Source organism: Mandrillus leucophaeus, unplaced genomic scaffold, assembly GCF_000951045.1.
Source record: "Mandrillus leucophaeus isolate KB7577 unplaced genomic scaffold, Mleu.le_1.0 Scaffold53, whole genome shotgun sequence".
Classification (NCBI taxonomy): domain Eukaryota; kingdom Metazoa; phylum Chordata; class Mammalia; order Primates; family Cercopithecidae; genus Mandrillus; species Mandrillus leucophaeus.
Window position 1 is genome coordinate 1,726,495 of NW_012105697.1, and position 14,732 is coordinate 1,741,226.

Here is a 14,732-nt window from a genome sequence, read left to right on the forward strand (position 1 = left end):
GGTCGGACCTCGGCTCACTGCAAGCTCCACCCGCCGGGTTCCTGCCATTCTCCTGCCTCAGCCTCCCGAGTAGCTGGGACTACAGGCGCCCGCCACCACGCCTGGCTAGTTTTTTTGTATTTTTTAGTAGAGACGGAGTTTCACCATGTTAGCCAGGATGGTCTCGATCTACTGACCTTGTGATCTGCCTGTCTCGGCCTCCCAAAGTGCTGGGATTACAGGCTTGAGCCACCGCGCCCGGCCTGCTCACTTCTAAAATAAGATTTTAAATTTTTCATTAAGGAATTGCATACTAAGCACATCATGAATGTGTAACACATTGGACACCTGTGTAACCTTCGCCTAGAGGGAGGTAGAGGATGCATCCAGCCTTCCAGGTTCCCTCAGGAAACCCGTCTCCTGCGGGCACCGTGTCTGACTTCTGTCTGCCAAGACTGTTCTTGAACTTTATATACGGGGAGTCACGTGTGGTCTTTTGTGTCTGGCTTCTGTTGCTCACCATCACCATCAGGTCAGCAAGGTTGACTGTGCTGTTGCATAAAGCAGTTTTTGTTTATTTTGAGAAAGAGTCTCACTGTTGCCCAGGCTAGAGTGCAGTGGCGCGGTCTCGGCTCACTGTAGCCTCCGCCTCCTGGGCTTAAGCAATCCTCCAGCCACAGCCTCCCAAGTAGCAGGGATGACAGGCACGTGCCACCACACCTGGCTAATTTTTTGTTATTTTATTTATTTATTTGTTTATTTATTTAGAGATGGGGTTTCGCCATGTCACCCAGGATGATCTTGAACTTGTGGACTCAAGTGATCCACCCACTTCAGCCTCCCAAAGCACTGGGGTTACAGGATTGAGCCACTGCACCCAATATAATAAGATTAAGTAATAACCTTATTATTAAATAATTAATCTTATTAAATAATATTTATTTAATTGTTTTTTCTTATTTATGAGACGGAGTCTCGCTGTGTCGCCCAGACTGGAGTGCAATGGCGCGACCTCAGCTCACTGCAACTTCTGCCTCCCAGGTTCAAGCAATTCTCCTGCCTTAGCCTTCTGAGTAGCTGGGATTATAGGTGCCTGCCACCACACCTGGCTAATTTTTGTACTTTCAGTAGAAATGGGGTTTCACTATATTGGCCAGGCTGGTCTTGAACTTCTGACCTCGTGGTCCGCCCACCTTGGCCTCCCAAAGTGCTGGGATTACAGGTGTGAGCCACCGTGCCTGGCCTATTTTTTGTTTTTTCTTGAGACTCAGTTTCGCTCTTACTGCCCAGGCTGGAGTGCAGTGGCGCTATCTTGGCTCGCTGCAACCTCTGCCTCCCAAGATAAGTGATTCTCCTGCCTCAGCCTCCTGAGTAGCTGGAATTATAGGGGCATGCCACCATGCCCAGCTAATTTTTTGTATTTTTAGTAGAGATGGGGTTTCACCATCTTGGCCAGGCTGGTCTGTAACTCCTAACCTCAGATGATCTGCCCGCCTCGGCCTCCCAAAGTACTGGGATTACAGGCATGAGCCACTGTGCCCGGTTATTTATTTGTTTCATTTATTGATTTATTTTATTTATTTACTTATTTATTTTTGAGACAGAATCTTGCCCTGTTGTCCAGGCTGGAGTACAATGATGTGATCTCGGCTTACTGGAACCTCTGCCTCCTGGGTTCAAACGATTCTCCTTGCCCCACCCTCCTGAGTAGCTGGGGTTACAGGTGCGCACTACCATGCCCAGCTACTTTTTTGTATCTTTAGTAGACATGGGGTTTCACCATGTTGGCCAGGCTGGTCTCAAACTCCTGACCTTGTGATCCACCCACCTCGGCCTCTCAAAGTGGTAAGATTACAGGCATGAGTCACCACACCCGGCCTTATTTATTTATTTTTAAATGGAATCTCACTCTGTCTCCCAGGCTGGAGTACAGTGGCGTGATCTTGGCTGACTGTAACCTCTGCCGCCCCCATCCAAGGGATCCTCCCACCTCAGCCTCCTGAGTAGCAGGGATTACAGGTGTGCACCACCATGCCTGGCTAATTGTTTTGTATTTTTAGTGGAAACGGTTTCACCATGTGGGCCAGGCTGGTCTCGAATCCCTGACCTTGGGTGGTCACCTGCCTCAGCTTCCCATAGTGCTGGGATTATAGGTGTAAGCCACCACGCCTGGCCTTGTTTATTTTTAATTTCAGTGTATGTGGTAGTCCCACTGTGTGAGTGTACCATAGTTTATATATGCAGTTCACTGTGGGTGGGTTTTTGCACTATTTCCCACTTCACAATCTTTTTAGCTGCGATACCAAAGTCCAGAGAGCTCTGGAAACAAAAATGTTTCATGATCCATTTGGCACAAAGTCTGACCTAGACTGAAGTGAGGTCGTTTATATGGTGTCTGCTGGTCCCACGGTAATGTGGCTGTTGGCAGGACTGTGCCTGGAGCGTTCTCTTATGTGTTGTATGTGTGTTGTTTTCCTGGTCTGAACTCAGGAAAATTCTGAATTCCAAAACACAAGGGCCCCAGGAGTTGTGGACCTGGGACTGCCTCTTGGCTTAGGGTGTGATAAAGCATAGAAATGGCTTATCTTCTTTCCTTTCTCTTTTCGTGTCAATACCTTGAGGGCCGGTTAAAGACTAATCTCTGATTACACTGTAAATGCTGTTAACACACCTTTGAAAGGCTCCTTGCCAGAGCTAGGTCCAGCTGCCTCAGAGGGCGAGGAGATATGAATGGCCCTGGCATCTTTCCTGGCAAATTTCTCCTTGGTTCAGACGGAGCTTAGCTGTGATAGCTGACTCCTCCCCTAGGAGCCCTGGGTGGGTTTCTGGGGCTCTGTGAAGGCCCTGGAATCACCTGCAAAATCCAAGGTGTGCCTTTTCCTGAGGTCAGTGACCAAGATACCCGCTGCAGAGCCTTAAGGGGGCCATGACCCCTCAAGCCCAGGACCTGAGCCTGAGCTAGGAAGAGCCACGGAGACCTTGGTCCCCCGGCCCCTACTATTAATTTCCACTTGTTGAAAGCAAGTTTGTTTTCATATTATAAAATGCAAACGTACCAAAGGGTGCAGATTGAATGATCATGTTGCCTGTGCCCTGTCCTCTTGCTCCTGGTCGTGTGGAACCTCGGTGCCCCTCCCGAGAGAACCCAGGCCTACGTGGGCCCTTGCGTGGATCTCTTCCCTTCTTGCAGAGGTGACAAGCTACTGCTCCAGGCTGTTAATACCAGCGTGAGATTTTACAGTCAGAAATACTGACACATTTCAAACTGAATACTAAGACCCCCTTCATTGTGATTTAACTAATGTGGTTTTCTTGCCATGTTACTTTAGATTTTAGTTGTAGAGAAATAGGGCTCCGGGATGCCAGGTGATGCCCCCGGCGGCTGTGGTGCCTGCAGCTGCCATTTCCTCTTTTATTTGGATCGAGATAGAGCTCCTACAGTGTGCAGTCCTCTTCATACCGCACAGTTCAGCGGCATTCGGCCCATTCACAGTGCTGTGCGACCACCTCTGTCCAGCTTCAGAACTCCTTCATCGCCCCAGAGAGAAAACCCATAGCCTTCAGGTGTTCCCTCTCCATGTCTCCCTCCACCCCCGGCAACCCATAATCCACTCTCTGTCTGTCTGGATTTGCCGGTTCTGGATGATTCATGTGGACGGAATCCCAGGCCGTGTGGCCTACTGTGTATCTGTCGCTGAACGCAGTCCCTCCGCAGCTGGTCCCCGTCACAGCATGGGGCCGTGTCGTACTCGGTGGGGACAGGTGGGTTGTGGGACTTGCACCCAGTCAGCTGCCCCGGGGCCTGGGCCATCTCCAGCCCGCCTTGCGGTGCCTGCCCAGCGTGCTGACCGCCCAGCGTGCTGACCGGGCGTCCCTGTGCCCGCCCGCAGGCCATGACGCTGATGGAGTACCTCATCAAGACCGGCTCAGAGCGCGTGTCACAGCAGTGCAAGGAGAACATGTACGCCGTGCAGACGCTGAAGGACTTCCAGTACGTGGACCGCGACGGCAAGGACCAGGGCGTGAACGTGCGTGAGAAAGCCAAGCAGCTGGTGGCCCTGCTGCGCGACGAGGACCGGCTGCGGGAGGAGCGGGCGCACGCGCTCAAGACCAAGGAAAAGCTGGCACAGACCGCCACGGGTGAGCCCTCCCTGCGGCCCCTGACAGCCTAGAGTCTGTCCTCTGCCTGCTTCCCTGTCTCCCAGCCAGGAGCCACTGAGGCATCCCCCTTTTCCTCCCCTCACCTGGGACCCTTGCTCTGGTCTCACTTGTGCCCTTTTTTCCCTTAGGACCTCCCATGCAGCAGCTCTGGGGCCCTTCCTGCCTCTTGCCTTGTGCCCCAGGGCAGGTCTAGAACTGGGAACTTTTATTCCACTCCCCCATAGGCTCAGGGCCTGAGGGCGGTCAGTGCTGGGGACAGTCACACAGTGACTCCCGAGGGTGCCGTGCTTCTGTCTGCGCCGAGATGAGGGAACATCGGAGAGGCAGAGGGGGGCCTGGAAGGGGCACAGAAGGAAGGCCAGAGCCAGGGCCTGCAGGTTGCACCAGGCATCTGGGCCTGCGTTAGGAGCCTTGGCAATGCCTTCCGGAGGTGGAGGACTCAGTCTGGTGGGTGGTTACCAGCCCTGAAAACAAAACTTGAAATAGTGCCTCCCACATCGTCAGGCCAAGATCTGCCCCACGAAACATTTCCAGTTATGTGATGGGTGTGTGGGCCTTGGACTGTGCTGGAAAGTGTGAGCTATGCTGGTCGCGGGCTCACAGCCGTGAAGAGACTAGTCCTGCTGCTCAGGACTGGGAGGGAGGCTGGAGAATGTCTGCGAGGCTCTTCTGCTCTCCAGGAAGAGTGGAGGTGCCTCAGTTAGTGGGGGTGCGTGAGATGGGGAGGGGCCGCTAGAGCACTGCCCTGGAGATGGAGGTGGGTCAGCCAGGCCGGCGCAGACAGCACGAAGGGCCTGTGGCCCCCATGGGGTCCGGCTCGAGGGACTGGACTTGTTTGGGGAGTCTAGACCTTCTGTTTGGACAGGTCTCATTTGGGATCACCGTTCAGCACCCACGGGGATACATGGGTGTGATGGGGTGTGTACGGCCCTGCCCAGAACTCCAGAGTAAGGACCCAGGAGCTGGTAGACAGCGTGAAAGCAGAGTGTGAAGTGGAGGGAGGAAGCTGGCATGGCGTGGGAGTGCTCAGAGCTGGGGACACCAGGAGGGAGTGTGGGCGGCAGAGAGGGGCTGGTCAGCTTGAGGCAGACAGGTGGGCGGCGGGGTTGGGGTGGACTGAGGAGGGACGTTGGCGGGAGCCTCAGGGAAGAGGCCTGAGGGTGGGAGATCCTGGCTTGGGGGTGGTCAGACTCTGTGCAGGGCCAGAGCCAGCGTCCTCTGCGTTGCTGGCCACGCCTTCCCATCCCAGCTGCCTGGTCCTGTCTGCCAGCAGTTGCTGGAAAGCGGCTGTGCCCCTCTGACACTCACCAAGGACTCCGGAATGTGAATTTCATGTAGTTTTCACTGCCTTTTTAAGACTTTTCAGTTATTTAATTTTTTAAGGGTACTCGAGTTTTCGCCCATCTTGGTGCATTCTTTTCATTGTTTCCCACCATTGAAAAATGTAAAGGCCTTTCTTGGACCTTCTCAGGCCAGTTGTGGTTGCCACTGTGGTGTGCTGGCCCCTGTCCTGGAGCGAGCTGTGTGGAGGGCTGTGGCTGGGGAGGAGGTTGGGGGCAGCTAGGGAGTGCGCCCTGAGACCCCCAGTGGGCGGGGAAGGGCCTGTGGTCCCTGGGCAGCACCGAGGCTGGGGGATCCAGTGATGGGAAGGCCCGGGTGTTGCTGGCTGGGTGCCGTGTTACCTGTGATGTGGGAGGTGGGGCCCTCAGGGCTGTTCGGCATTGGATTTAGCCACCACTGGGCTGGGGGGGTTGGGGCATTTGCAAGGTAGAGGTTGGGCATTGGGGTGTAGATTCCCAGCACCCACCACTGAGAGTCCCCAGAGCTCAGGAGGAAGTTGCAGAGGCAGGGAAGAGGAGGAGGGGCCACAGGAGTGTGGTCCTCCCTGTGCCCCGGCCTCACCCGTGCCCCACGCTGCCCTTCCATCTGCCCATCCCCCCAGACGGCCACTTACCCACCCAAGTCTGTCAGCCGCTGCTGGTTCTCTCATCCTTTCTTCACTCATAACCCCAGATGGTCACCCTTTGGCCTCGCTCTGCCGCCCACGTGCTCCCTGGGCATACCATGCACCCAGTCCTGCTGGGCACACTGCACGGGGGCCAGCCTGGGGGCCCCTGAACCTGGTGCAGGTGGGGCCGCCAGACAGCTGCCTGCTGCAGCTCTGGGCGAGGGGAGTCAGGGCCTGCTTGTCAGGGAGAGGCCTGGGCCAGGGGAGTGGGTTGGGTGGGGACAGAAGTATAGAACACAGGTGCAAGGCGTCTTGGAGTTGGAGCGGACAGAACTTGCTGACGAGTGCACAGTGGTGGGGAGGGCGGGGCAGGAGAGGCAAGGTCCACCCTGGGGCTTTGGAGGCTGGGGCAATGGCCCCACGCTCGGCGGGCCTGGGGCCTGGTTGGAGCCTGTTCTCTGCACTGTGGAGGGGGGCCTAGGGTCCACAGGCCTTGAGGGTGGAGAGAACAGTGTCAGGACAGAGTTTGAGGGTAGGCAGGGGTCACTGAGAGGATGCTGCAGTGGAGGCCGGGGATATCTCAGCACCCTCCTGGAGGGTCCGGCCGTGCTTTCCTGTGTCCTCTCTGTCCCTCCTCCTCCTGCTCCTGGAACCAAGGGCTCCTTCCTGGCCCACTCCCCAGCCCTGACCAGGCCTTGGATCCTGCCGTCTCAACAGATGCTGTTCTCCCACTCTGAATTCCAGTTGTTCCCTGCCAGAGCTACCATTCTCCACAAGCCCTGGAAACAGAGGCCTGGGAGACCCGGGAGGAAGGACCTCCCATCCCCCAGGGGCCCAGCAACAGACCCCAGGCACGCGGGAAGTCCTGGTGGTGGCAGGGCTCAGACGTTCCTGGGGTTCCCCATCTGCTTATCAGACTGACTTTTGCTCTGGTCTTTCCCTGATGCCTGGCCTCTCCCATAGGTGGGGCTGCCTGCACCCCCCTCCGGGGACCCTTTCTCCTCTGGGCACTTGGTGTCTGGTCTCTGCCTCTCGGTCCTAGTCTTGGCCTTCAGAGGCTGTAGAGTGGGGGACTTGGGGGGTGGGGTTGGACACAGAAGCCCCCATCTCTCTAGGCTGTGGGGTTTCCTGTCTCTCGTTCCCTGGTCTGGGTCTCACGAGTTTCTCCCCCACCCTCCAGCCTCATCAGCCGCTGTGGGCTCAGGCCCCCCTCCTGAGGCGGAACAGGCATGGCCACAGAGCAGTGGGGAGGAGGAGCTGCAGCTCCAGCTGGCCCTGGCCATGAGCAAAGAGGAGGCTGACCAGGTACTGGGCGTGCAGCTGGGGCTGTCTGTCCGCCACCCGCCTCCACGTCTCACCTCAGGCTGCCTCCCAGCCAGACGCAGGCCTGGCCCTCACTGTCGCTGCTCCACGTGCTGTCACTCGTCTCCTCCTCAGTCCTGCCTCATCCTCACCCCCCGTCCCTCTGCGTGTCACTCTCTGCCTGTCCCTCACTGGTTCAGGGACCCCAAGCCCTCTCTTTCTTTGACCCTATCTGACTCTGGCTCTACCTCTTTTCCTGCCTCTGCCTCTGGCCCCTCCCGCCATGCCCCTCACACTCTCTCTCCCCCAGCCCCCATCCTGCGGCCCCGAGGACGACGCCCAGCTCCAGCTGGCCCTTAGTTTGAGCCGAGAAGAGCATGATAAGGTCAGAGCAGCCTCCCTGCCCCTGCCAGGGACTCCCCTCAGACCAGCCCCATCGCCCCTTCCTAAGTCACCCCCCACCATCCTGCTGGGCTGGAAAGCCCACAGGCTCACGCATGTTGAAGCCTCAGTACCTTCAGCTGTAGGACCTCCGGTCAGACAGAGCCTGGTGGCGGCCAGTGCAGCCGTGCCAAGGTTGCTTGGGTGACCAGGGTCCGTTCCTCCCCCCAACGCAGGAGATACCACTGAGGCGGGTGCCTGTCCTCCCTGGGTGTCCCAGCACAGCACCCCACTCCCCTCATCCCCGTGTCCCACCCGACCTTTGACCCAGGTGCCCCATCCCCATTTCATACATTGTCCGCATCCCATCGAATCCTTCAGCCGCCTTCGTTGGGGTGGGAGGGGTTGCTGGGGCTTCCGGGCTGAGGTGGCATCTGCCTACAGCTAACGTTCTCATGTCTCCCTGGCTGCTGCCTGTGCCCCAACAGGAGGAGCGGATCCGTCGCGGGGATGACTTGCGGCTGCAGATGGCGATCGAGGAGAGCAAGAGAGAGACCGGGGGCAAGGAGGAGGTGAGCGGGGCTTGCTCTGCCCTCCCTGGCCCCCGCAGGTGTGTGTCCGTTCCATTGCTCATTCCTGCATGGCCAGGTCCCTGGAGCAGAGGCTGAAACACAAGGTCCTGGAGCTGGGCACTGGGTTTCCAGGCCTGGTTGGCCTCTCACTGCCTCTTCCTCCCCGCTGGGCTGAGGCTGGTGACTCACCAGGCTGCCCTGTGGCCACCTTCTGTGGTCAGCACTGGCCATCCCTCTTTGGGCCGAGCACCATGAGGGCCACCCCCACCTGCCACAGCTGAATGGGGAGGCCCAGAATAGGTCAACAGCCTGACATGGCCACAGGAAGGAGGGTGTAGGGCTCGCCCATCTGTTACACTTTCTTCGGCACCTCCTTGGTGCCATGCCGTGTGCTGCACACCAGGGTCTGTTGGTGAGCGATGAGGCATGGTCCCGCCCTTGCAGACAGTGTTTCTGTGGCATTCCTGTGCTCTGCAGCTGAGTAGCAAACCCTCCTACAACCTTGCGCTTTCAGGTCACGCTTCAGTACTTCTCTGTGACGGGGCCCTGCTGGCTGGTTTTGTTTCGTGTCAGAGCTGAGGTCACTCACGCCTCTGGGCCCAGGGTGTCCGCACAGGCCTTGCCCTCCAGCCTACTGCCCTGGCCTCTCCCCAGTTACTAGTCTGTCCCGAGTGTCCTCACAGCACAGTAGCCGCTGCTGCCCCACCCCAGCACAGGCTTATCGGGCTGGGTCGGAGTTGGCTCCCAGCCTGTGCACTGCTGTTGGTCTCAGCAGGTCCTGAGGCCAGCCCAGGTTTGAGGGGTGGGGACAAGGCCCCCTCTCCATGGGAGGCGGCAGACAGCTTGTGGCCATAAGGCACAGTGGGACTTTCTTGGTAGATGGAAAGCCTCTTTATGTTAGCCTCGGCCAAGGGGTCTCTACCAGTGTCCCCCACAGCTCAGTGACCCCAGTAAGGGCTGCCCCGTTGGAAGAGCACCGGATCTCACCCATCTCTTCTCCTGCCCTGGACTCAGCTCTTCTTCCCCTCCCATCCCCCCGGGGCCTTTGCCTCACGGTGCTGACAGGAGATGTGTGCCTGAGTCTGTTGGGGACACTTGCACTTTCCGAGACAGGGGCTCTGGTTAGCTGGGCCCGTCGTGTGCCACCCCAGAACACAGGACCTTGCAGCGTGTGCGTGCGGCGTGGGAAGGCCTGCAGTGCGATGACTGTGGGGTGACGGCAGGGCAATGTAGGGGGCATCATGAGAGGTGCTCAGGGCGACCTGAGTGGGGTTCAGGGGGGGCTTCCCCGGGGAAGGCATGGAGCAGGGACTGGGGGCTGACTGAAGAAGGCACGGTGGGCAGAGGGAGAAGTGAGCTGCTTTGGGTTGAGTGAGGGGAGGGCTTGGCCTCCATCCTCAGTCAGGGCTGGGCAAGGACCTGGGAGCAGGTGGGGTTAAGGGGCTGCCCTGCCGTGGTGTGGAGAATGGATGTGGGGCAGGGGTGTGGCCTGTTTTGGGGCTCCCTGGGGTGGGGGAGGTGGGCAGGGGTGGGCCGACCCTAGGACGTACAAGGAGGGAGGGTGGGTGGTGTGTTTGGGGCCTGCCTCCCTCTTACCCCTTACGGATGGCTGCTGTCTGGACACCCAGGGCCTGGCCACCTCCCCAGCGACGGGCCCCAGCTTGGTCCTTGTCCCGGGCTTCCCACCACTTCTTCATGCTCCTCCTCTTCTCTCTCCCCCACAGTCGTCCCTCATGGACCTTGCTGACGTCTTCACAGCCCCAGCTCCTCCCCCGACCACAGACCCCTGGGGGGGCCCAGCACCCGTGGCTGCTGCCGTCCCCACGGCTGCCCCCACCTCGGACCCCTGGGGCGGCCCCCCTGTCCCTCCGGCTGCTGATCCCTGGGGAGGTCCAGCCCCCACGCCGGCCTCTGGGGACCCCTGGAGGCCTGCTGCCCCTGCAGGACCCTCAGTTGACCCTTGGGGTGGGACCCCAGCCCCTGCAGCCGGGGAGGGGCCCACGCCGGATCCATGGGGAAGTTCCGATGGTGAGTGCGTGGCCTGCTTGCGTGCGGCCTCTATGCCTGTGTGCACCTGTCCTTGGTTGGCTGTGCCCTTGGACAGGGACAGATGCAGCCAAGTGGTGCCGGGCAGTGGTGGGGGCGTCCTGGGTACAGGGGAGGGGGTCAGATGAGACAGCCCAGGACAGGGCGTGTGAGATTGTGCCTTGGAGGACATGGGGGTGTGCTATGGGGAGCAGCTCAGCCAAGGGGCCCAGAGGCTGCGGCCAGGGCAGAGCCTGTGCGACGTAGGCATCTGGGAAGGGTGGTGGGTGGAGGTGGGGGTGGAGAAGGGCCTGACACCCAGCTGGACAGGGGAGGGGTGGGGGAGCTGAGGGAGGGCTGGGTAGGTCTGGCAGAGGCTGCGGGGAAGCCCCTCACCCCAGCTGGGGTCCCAGGGCCAGAGCCTGGCAGTGATGCCCAGTTGGAATTTGAGTTTGTGTGCGGGAGACCGGGAGCAAGGGAGCTTTTGTGTGAACAGCCACAGATTCAGAGGCAATGGTTCCCCCGGCCATCTGGGCAGTCAAGGTTGCCAGCTCCTCATGCTCTTGGGTCCTCACCCAGGTGGGGTCCCGGTCAGTGGACCCTCGGCCTCTGATCCCTGGACACCGGCTCCAGCCTTCTCAGATCCCTGGGGAGGGTCACCTGCCAAACCCAGCACCAATGGCACCACAGGTACTGCAGTGGGGGTGGGAACGGAGCCCCGGGCAGGAGTGAGTGGGAGATGTTAGAGTCGAGCATCCTAAGGAAGGGTGGGCACCCGGACTGGAGGTGGGAGCTGAGGCGGGGCCCCAGGGAGGGGCTGAGCAGAGCATCCCGGCCCCACAGCCACCGGGGGATTCGACACGGAGCCTGACGAGTTCTCTGACTTCGACCGACTCCGCACGGCACTGCCGACCTCCGGGAGCAGCGCGGGTGAGCCCCTGCCTTTCTTCCCAGTGGCCAGAGGGAGCCCCATTCCTGGCTGTCTCTGTCCCACTCCAGACAGGGCCGGCTGGACTTAAGGATGAAAAGTTGACTTGGGTAGAGTGGGCCAGAACCATCCACTTGTCTTTAAAACAAGTGTGCATCTTGATTTTAGAGAAATTGCCGACAGGGAGAAACAGAATTCTTCTCAAGGTTTCCCACCAAAATGTCGACCTCTGACCCGTCTCTGCCTCCACATCGCTTGAGTGCCTTGCAGACTCTTCAAGTGTGTCAAAGAACAGGGACTGTCTTGTCCTGTGCAGTGAGCTGCATGGACAGGGGTTTGGAAGGCAGCCGAGGCTCCCCTGCCAGGTCCCCACTCGCCTGCTGGTGGCTCCAGGGCTGGCCAGGGTGCGTCCTCATGGGTGCTGCCTTTAGCTGCCCTGGCTCCTTGGGGTTTTCAGCTGGCGTAAGCTGGCATGCGCCGCCTGTGACGGGTCCATCTGCTGAGTCCCTGAGTGGCTACTCCGTCAGGAGTGTCCGAGGTCATTGTGGCCACTAGTGCTTCACCATGGCCCTCAGCTGGCACCTGTCTGTCCCATGATGAGTCATGTCAGCCTGATCTCTTGGTTTTTTTGTTTGTTTAAGTGAGCTGTTATTGAGGCACAGGTTGTGGTACAGAAACCTGTTTCCCCTGATGAAAGGCCGGCGGCTAACGGGGAGTGAGCTGCGCCTGCGGTCCCCTCCTTTCATTATCTAGGTTAACATAGAGCAGTCTTCCAGCCTGCAGTTTTCCTTCTTTTAGGCCTTTTTTTGTCCCATACAAATGTGTGCATTTTTTCAACAGTAGATAGAATTGTTAAATCTATTTAAAAAGAAAATCAGGCCAGGCGCAGTGGCTTGCGCCTGTAATCCCAGCACTTTGGAAGGTCGAGGTGGGCAGATCACCTGAGGTCAGGAGTTCAAGACCAGCCTGACCAACATGGCCGAAACCCCGTCTCTACTAAAAACACAAAATCAGCCGGGCGTGGTGGCACACGCCTGTAATCCCAGCTACTCGGGAGGCTGAGGCAGGAGAATCGCTTGAACCCAGGAGGTGGAAGTTGCAGTGAGCTGAGGTTGCGCCATTGCACTCAATCCAGGGAAACGAGCGAAACTCCGTCTAAAACAAAGTCAGACCTCCAGCCAACAGACGTCTTCACGCCGGCCCAGAACACGTGTCTGTGCTGTCTGTCCACTTGGAAGCTCCCGCTGGGGCTGTGTACTCAAGGAGCGTCTGAGGGCAGGCTCCTCGGAGCCTGGAGGCCCCTGTGAACAGGCCCCCGCTGCCTTCCCCCGTGGGCCTAGAGACCCTGGACAGCCCCTCCCTGAAGCAGTTGCTGCCTTGTGGTTGTCAGAGGGTGACACCTGCTTCCATCATCCCTCTTGCGTTTGCTCACTGGACTCAGACCCACCTTGTGGGAATCTGGGCTGACATGCGAGCTTCTGGCCTGGGCAGGCGTTGCTCCGCTCTGCACCTCAGTTCCTCTTTCCTGAGGCTTCTGGGCACCGGCCTCTCTGAAGCGCCCCCTGTGATGGCCTATACTGCTCCCAGGTTGGAGCCTTGCTATCTCCCCTGTCTGAGCCCCTCTCCCCGCTGCTTCCAGGAGAGCTGGAGCTGCTGGCAGGAGAGGTGCCGGCCCGAAGCCCTGGGGCCTTTGACATGAGTGGGGTCAGGGGATCTCTGGCTGAGGCTGTGGGCAGCCCCCCACCTGCAGCCACACCAACTCCCACGCCCCCCACCCGGAAGACGCCGGAGTCATTCCTGGGGCCCAATGCAGCCCTCGTCGACCTGGACTCGCTGGTGAGCCGGCCGGGCCCCACGCCGTCTGGAGCCAAGGCCTCCAACCCCTTCCTGCCAGGCGGTGAGTGTGGGCCCATCACCTGCCCAAGTCCTCCCTGTGGGTTCCAGCAGAGCAGGTGCCTCACAGGGCAGGGACGCTTCGCCCCTCGCCTGCACGTGCTGGATGGACACAGGTGGGCCGCGCCACTGACTGCACTCCGTGTCTCTGGTCTTCTCTTCCTGCAGGAGGCCCAGCCACTGGCCCCTCCGTCACGAACCCCTTCCAGCCCGCGCCCCCTGCGACGCTCACCCTGAACCAGCTCCGTCTCAGTCCTGTGCCTCCTGTCCCTGGAGCGCCACCCACGTACATCTCTCCCCTTGGCGGGGGCCCTGGCCTGCCCCCCATGATGCCCCCAGGCCCCCCGGCCCCCAACACTAACCCCTTCCTCCTATAATCCAGGGCGGAAGGGGGCCTGGCTCCATCCAGCTGCCCCATTCTCGCTCTCTGGGAGATCAGTGTTGTGAGTGCATGTGAAATGGGGGATCCCTGCCCCCAGTGCCCTTCCCCCTCCTGGGGCCCACTCACACTACATCCTCTTCCTTTCCCACCCCACCTCCCCGGAGGGAAACTGGACATGGGGCCTGGGGAGGGGAGCTGGCCAGAGGAGGACCCCTTTCCCGTGGCATTAGAAGGGGGAGGGGCGGCTGGGGCCCCCACCTATTCCCCCTCCCTCCAAACTCTCAACCCTCAGTCAGTGTTTGAGCCTCCTTGTTCCCCTCACGCACCCCCTCATGCACCCTCGGTGAATCCTTGGTGATGATTTTGGCAACTTTGGGAATAAATGGCAATTCCCACGGGCTTGGCTCCCCCAGCTTCCCATCTGTGATTTCACGTGTCCCCCAGAGCCCTTCATCCAGGGACCCGGGGCTTGGGTCCCATCTCTCTCTCGAGGGTGGCTGGGAACCAGCCGTTCTGTCTCAGAAGTCCTGATTTCCCTGACCCTCCCGGGTCAAGGGGTGGCTGGGTTGAGGGTGGACGGCGCGAGGCCTGGCAGAGCTGTAGCCCACGCAGGTCCAGGTGGTCAGAAGGCCACTCGTGGCCAGACGCTCCCAGTGCAGGAGGCCTCGCTCTTGTGTTGAGGGAACACTAGGATGAGGTCAGAGTGCACTGGGGTTCAGGGAGAAGAATCCTGAGGGATGGTACATACGCAACACAGATCACCATCGCCATCACCTGGGCCCCCCGCAAGCATCACTAATCCATCCCTGCACTCCCGGAAACCGCGTCCGCCTCTGTCGGCTGAGCGGCTGAGCTGAGTGAACCACCAGGTGCCTCCTGGTTGTCATCTGTGTGCCGTTGTCCCGGGCTGGACCACACCTGATGGGATCATCCCAGAGAAGCCTCGGGCCGCCTCGTGAGGGGGTGTTGCTGTTCTCTCCAGGGGAAGGTGACAGCTTGTCGCAGGCCCCACAGCCAGGGCCTCAGTGACGGGGATCTGGCTGTGTCTGTTTTAAGTGGAACAGGCTGTTCTTCCATGTGGAGTCTCCCTCCATGATCCCCTGGGGTCAAGTCCTGACGGCTGGGTTCGCTCCCTCAGTGACTCCGACAGCTCTTGTCTCA

The 14,732-nt window shown here is 59.4% G+C and overlaps 1 protein-coding gene across 2 annotated transcripts in view; it reads left to right on the top strand.

Annotated features, from left to right (window-relative positions):
• EPN1 (epsin 1) overlaps positions 1–13,984 on the top strand; it is a 27,166-nt gene extending 13,182 nt beyond the window's left edge. The window contains exons 3-12 of one of the 2 annotated variants that reach the window (XM_011996979.1): positions 3,870–4,119; positions 7,269–7,393; positions 7,701–7,775; positions 8,260–8,343; positions 10,068–10,371; positions 10,948–11,058; positions 11,212–11,298; positions 12,936–13,193; positions 13,358–13,475; positions 13,572–13,984. In XM_011996979.1, the coding sequence (XP_011852369.1) occupies positions 3,870–4,119; positions 7,269–7,393; positions 7,701–7,775; positions 8,260–8,343; positions 10,068–10,371; positions 10,948–11,058; positions 11,212–11,298; positions 12,936–13,193; positions 13,358–13,475; positions 13,572–13,929 (1,770 nt within the window). In that variant the 3' untranslated portion in view covers positions 13,930–13,984. Of the gene's footprint in view, positions 1–3,869; positions 4,120–7,268; positions 7,394–7,700; positions 7,776–8,259; positions 8,344–10,067; positions 10,372–10,947; positions 11,059–11,211; positions 11,299–12,935; positions 13,194–13,357 lie in introns of both variants that reach the window. The other variant, XM_011996980.1, reaches the window with a different exon arrangement.
• The last annotated feature ends 748 nt before the right edge of the window (positions 13,985–14,732 follow it).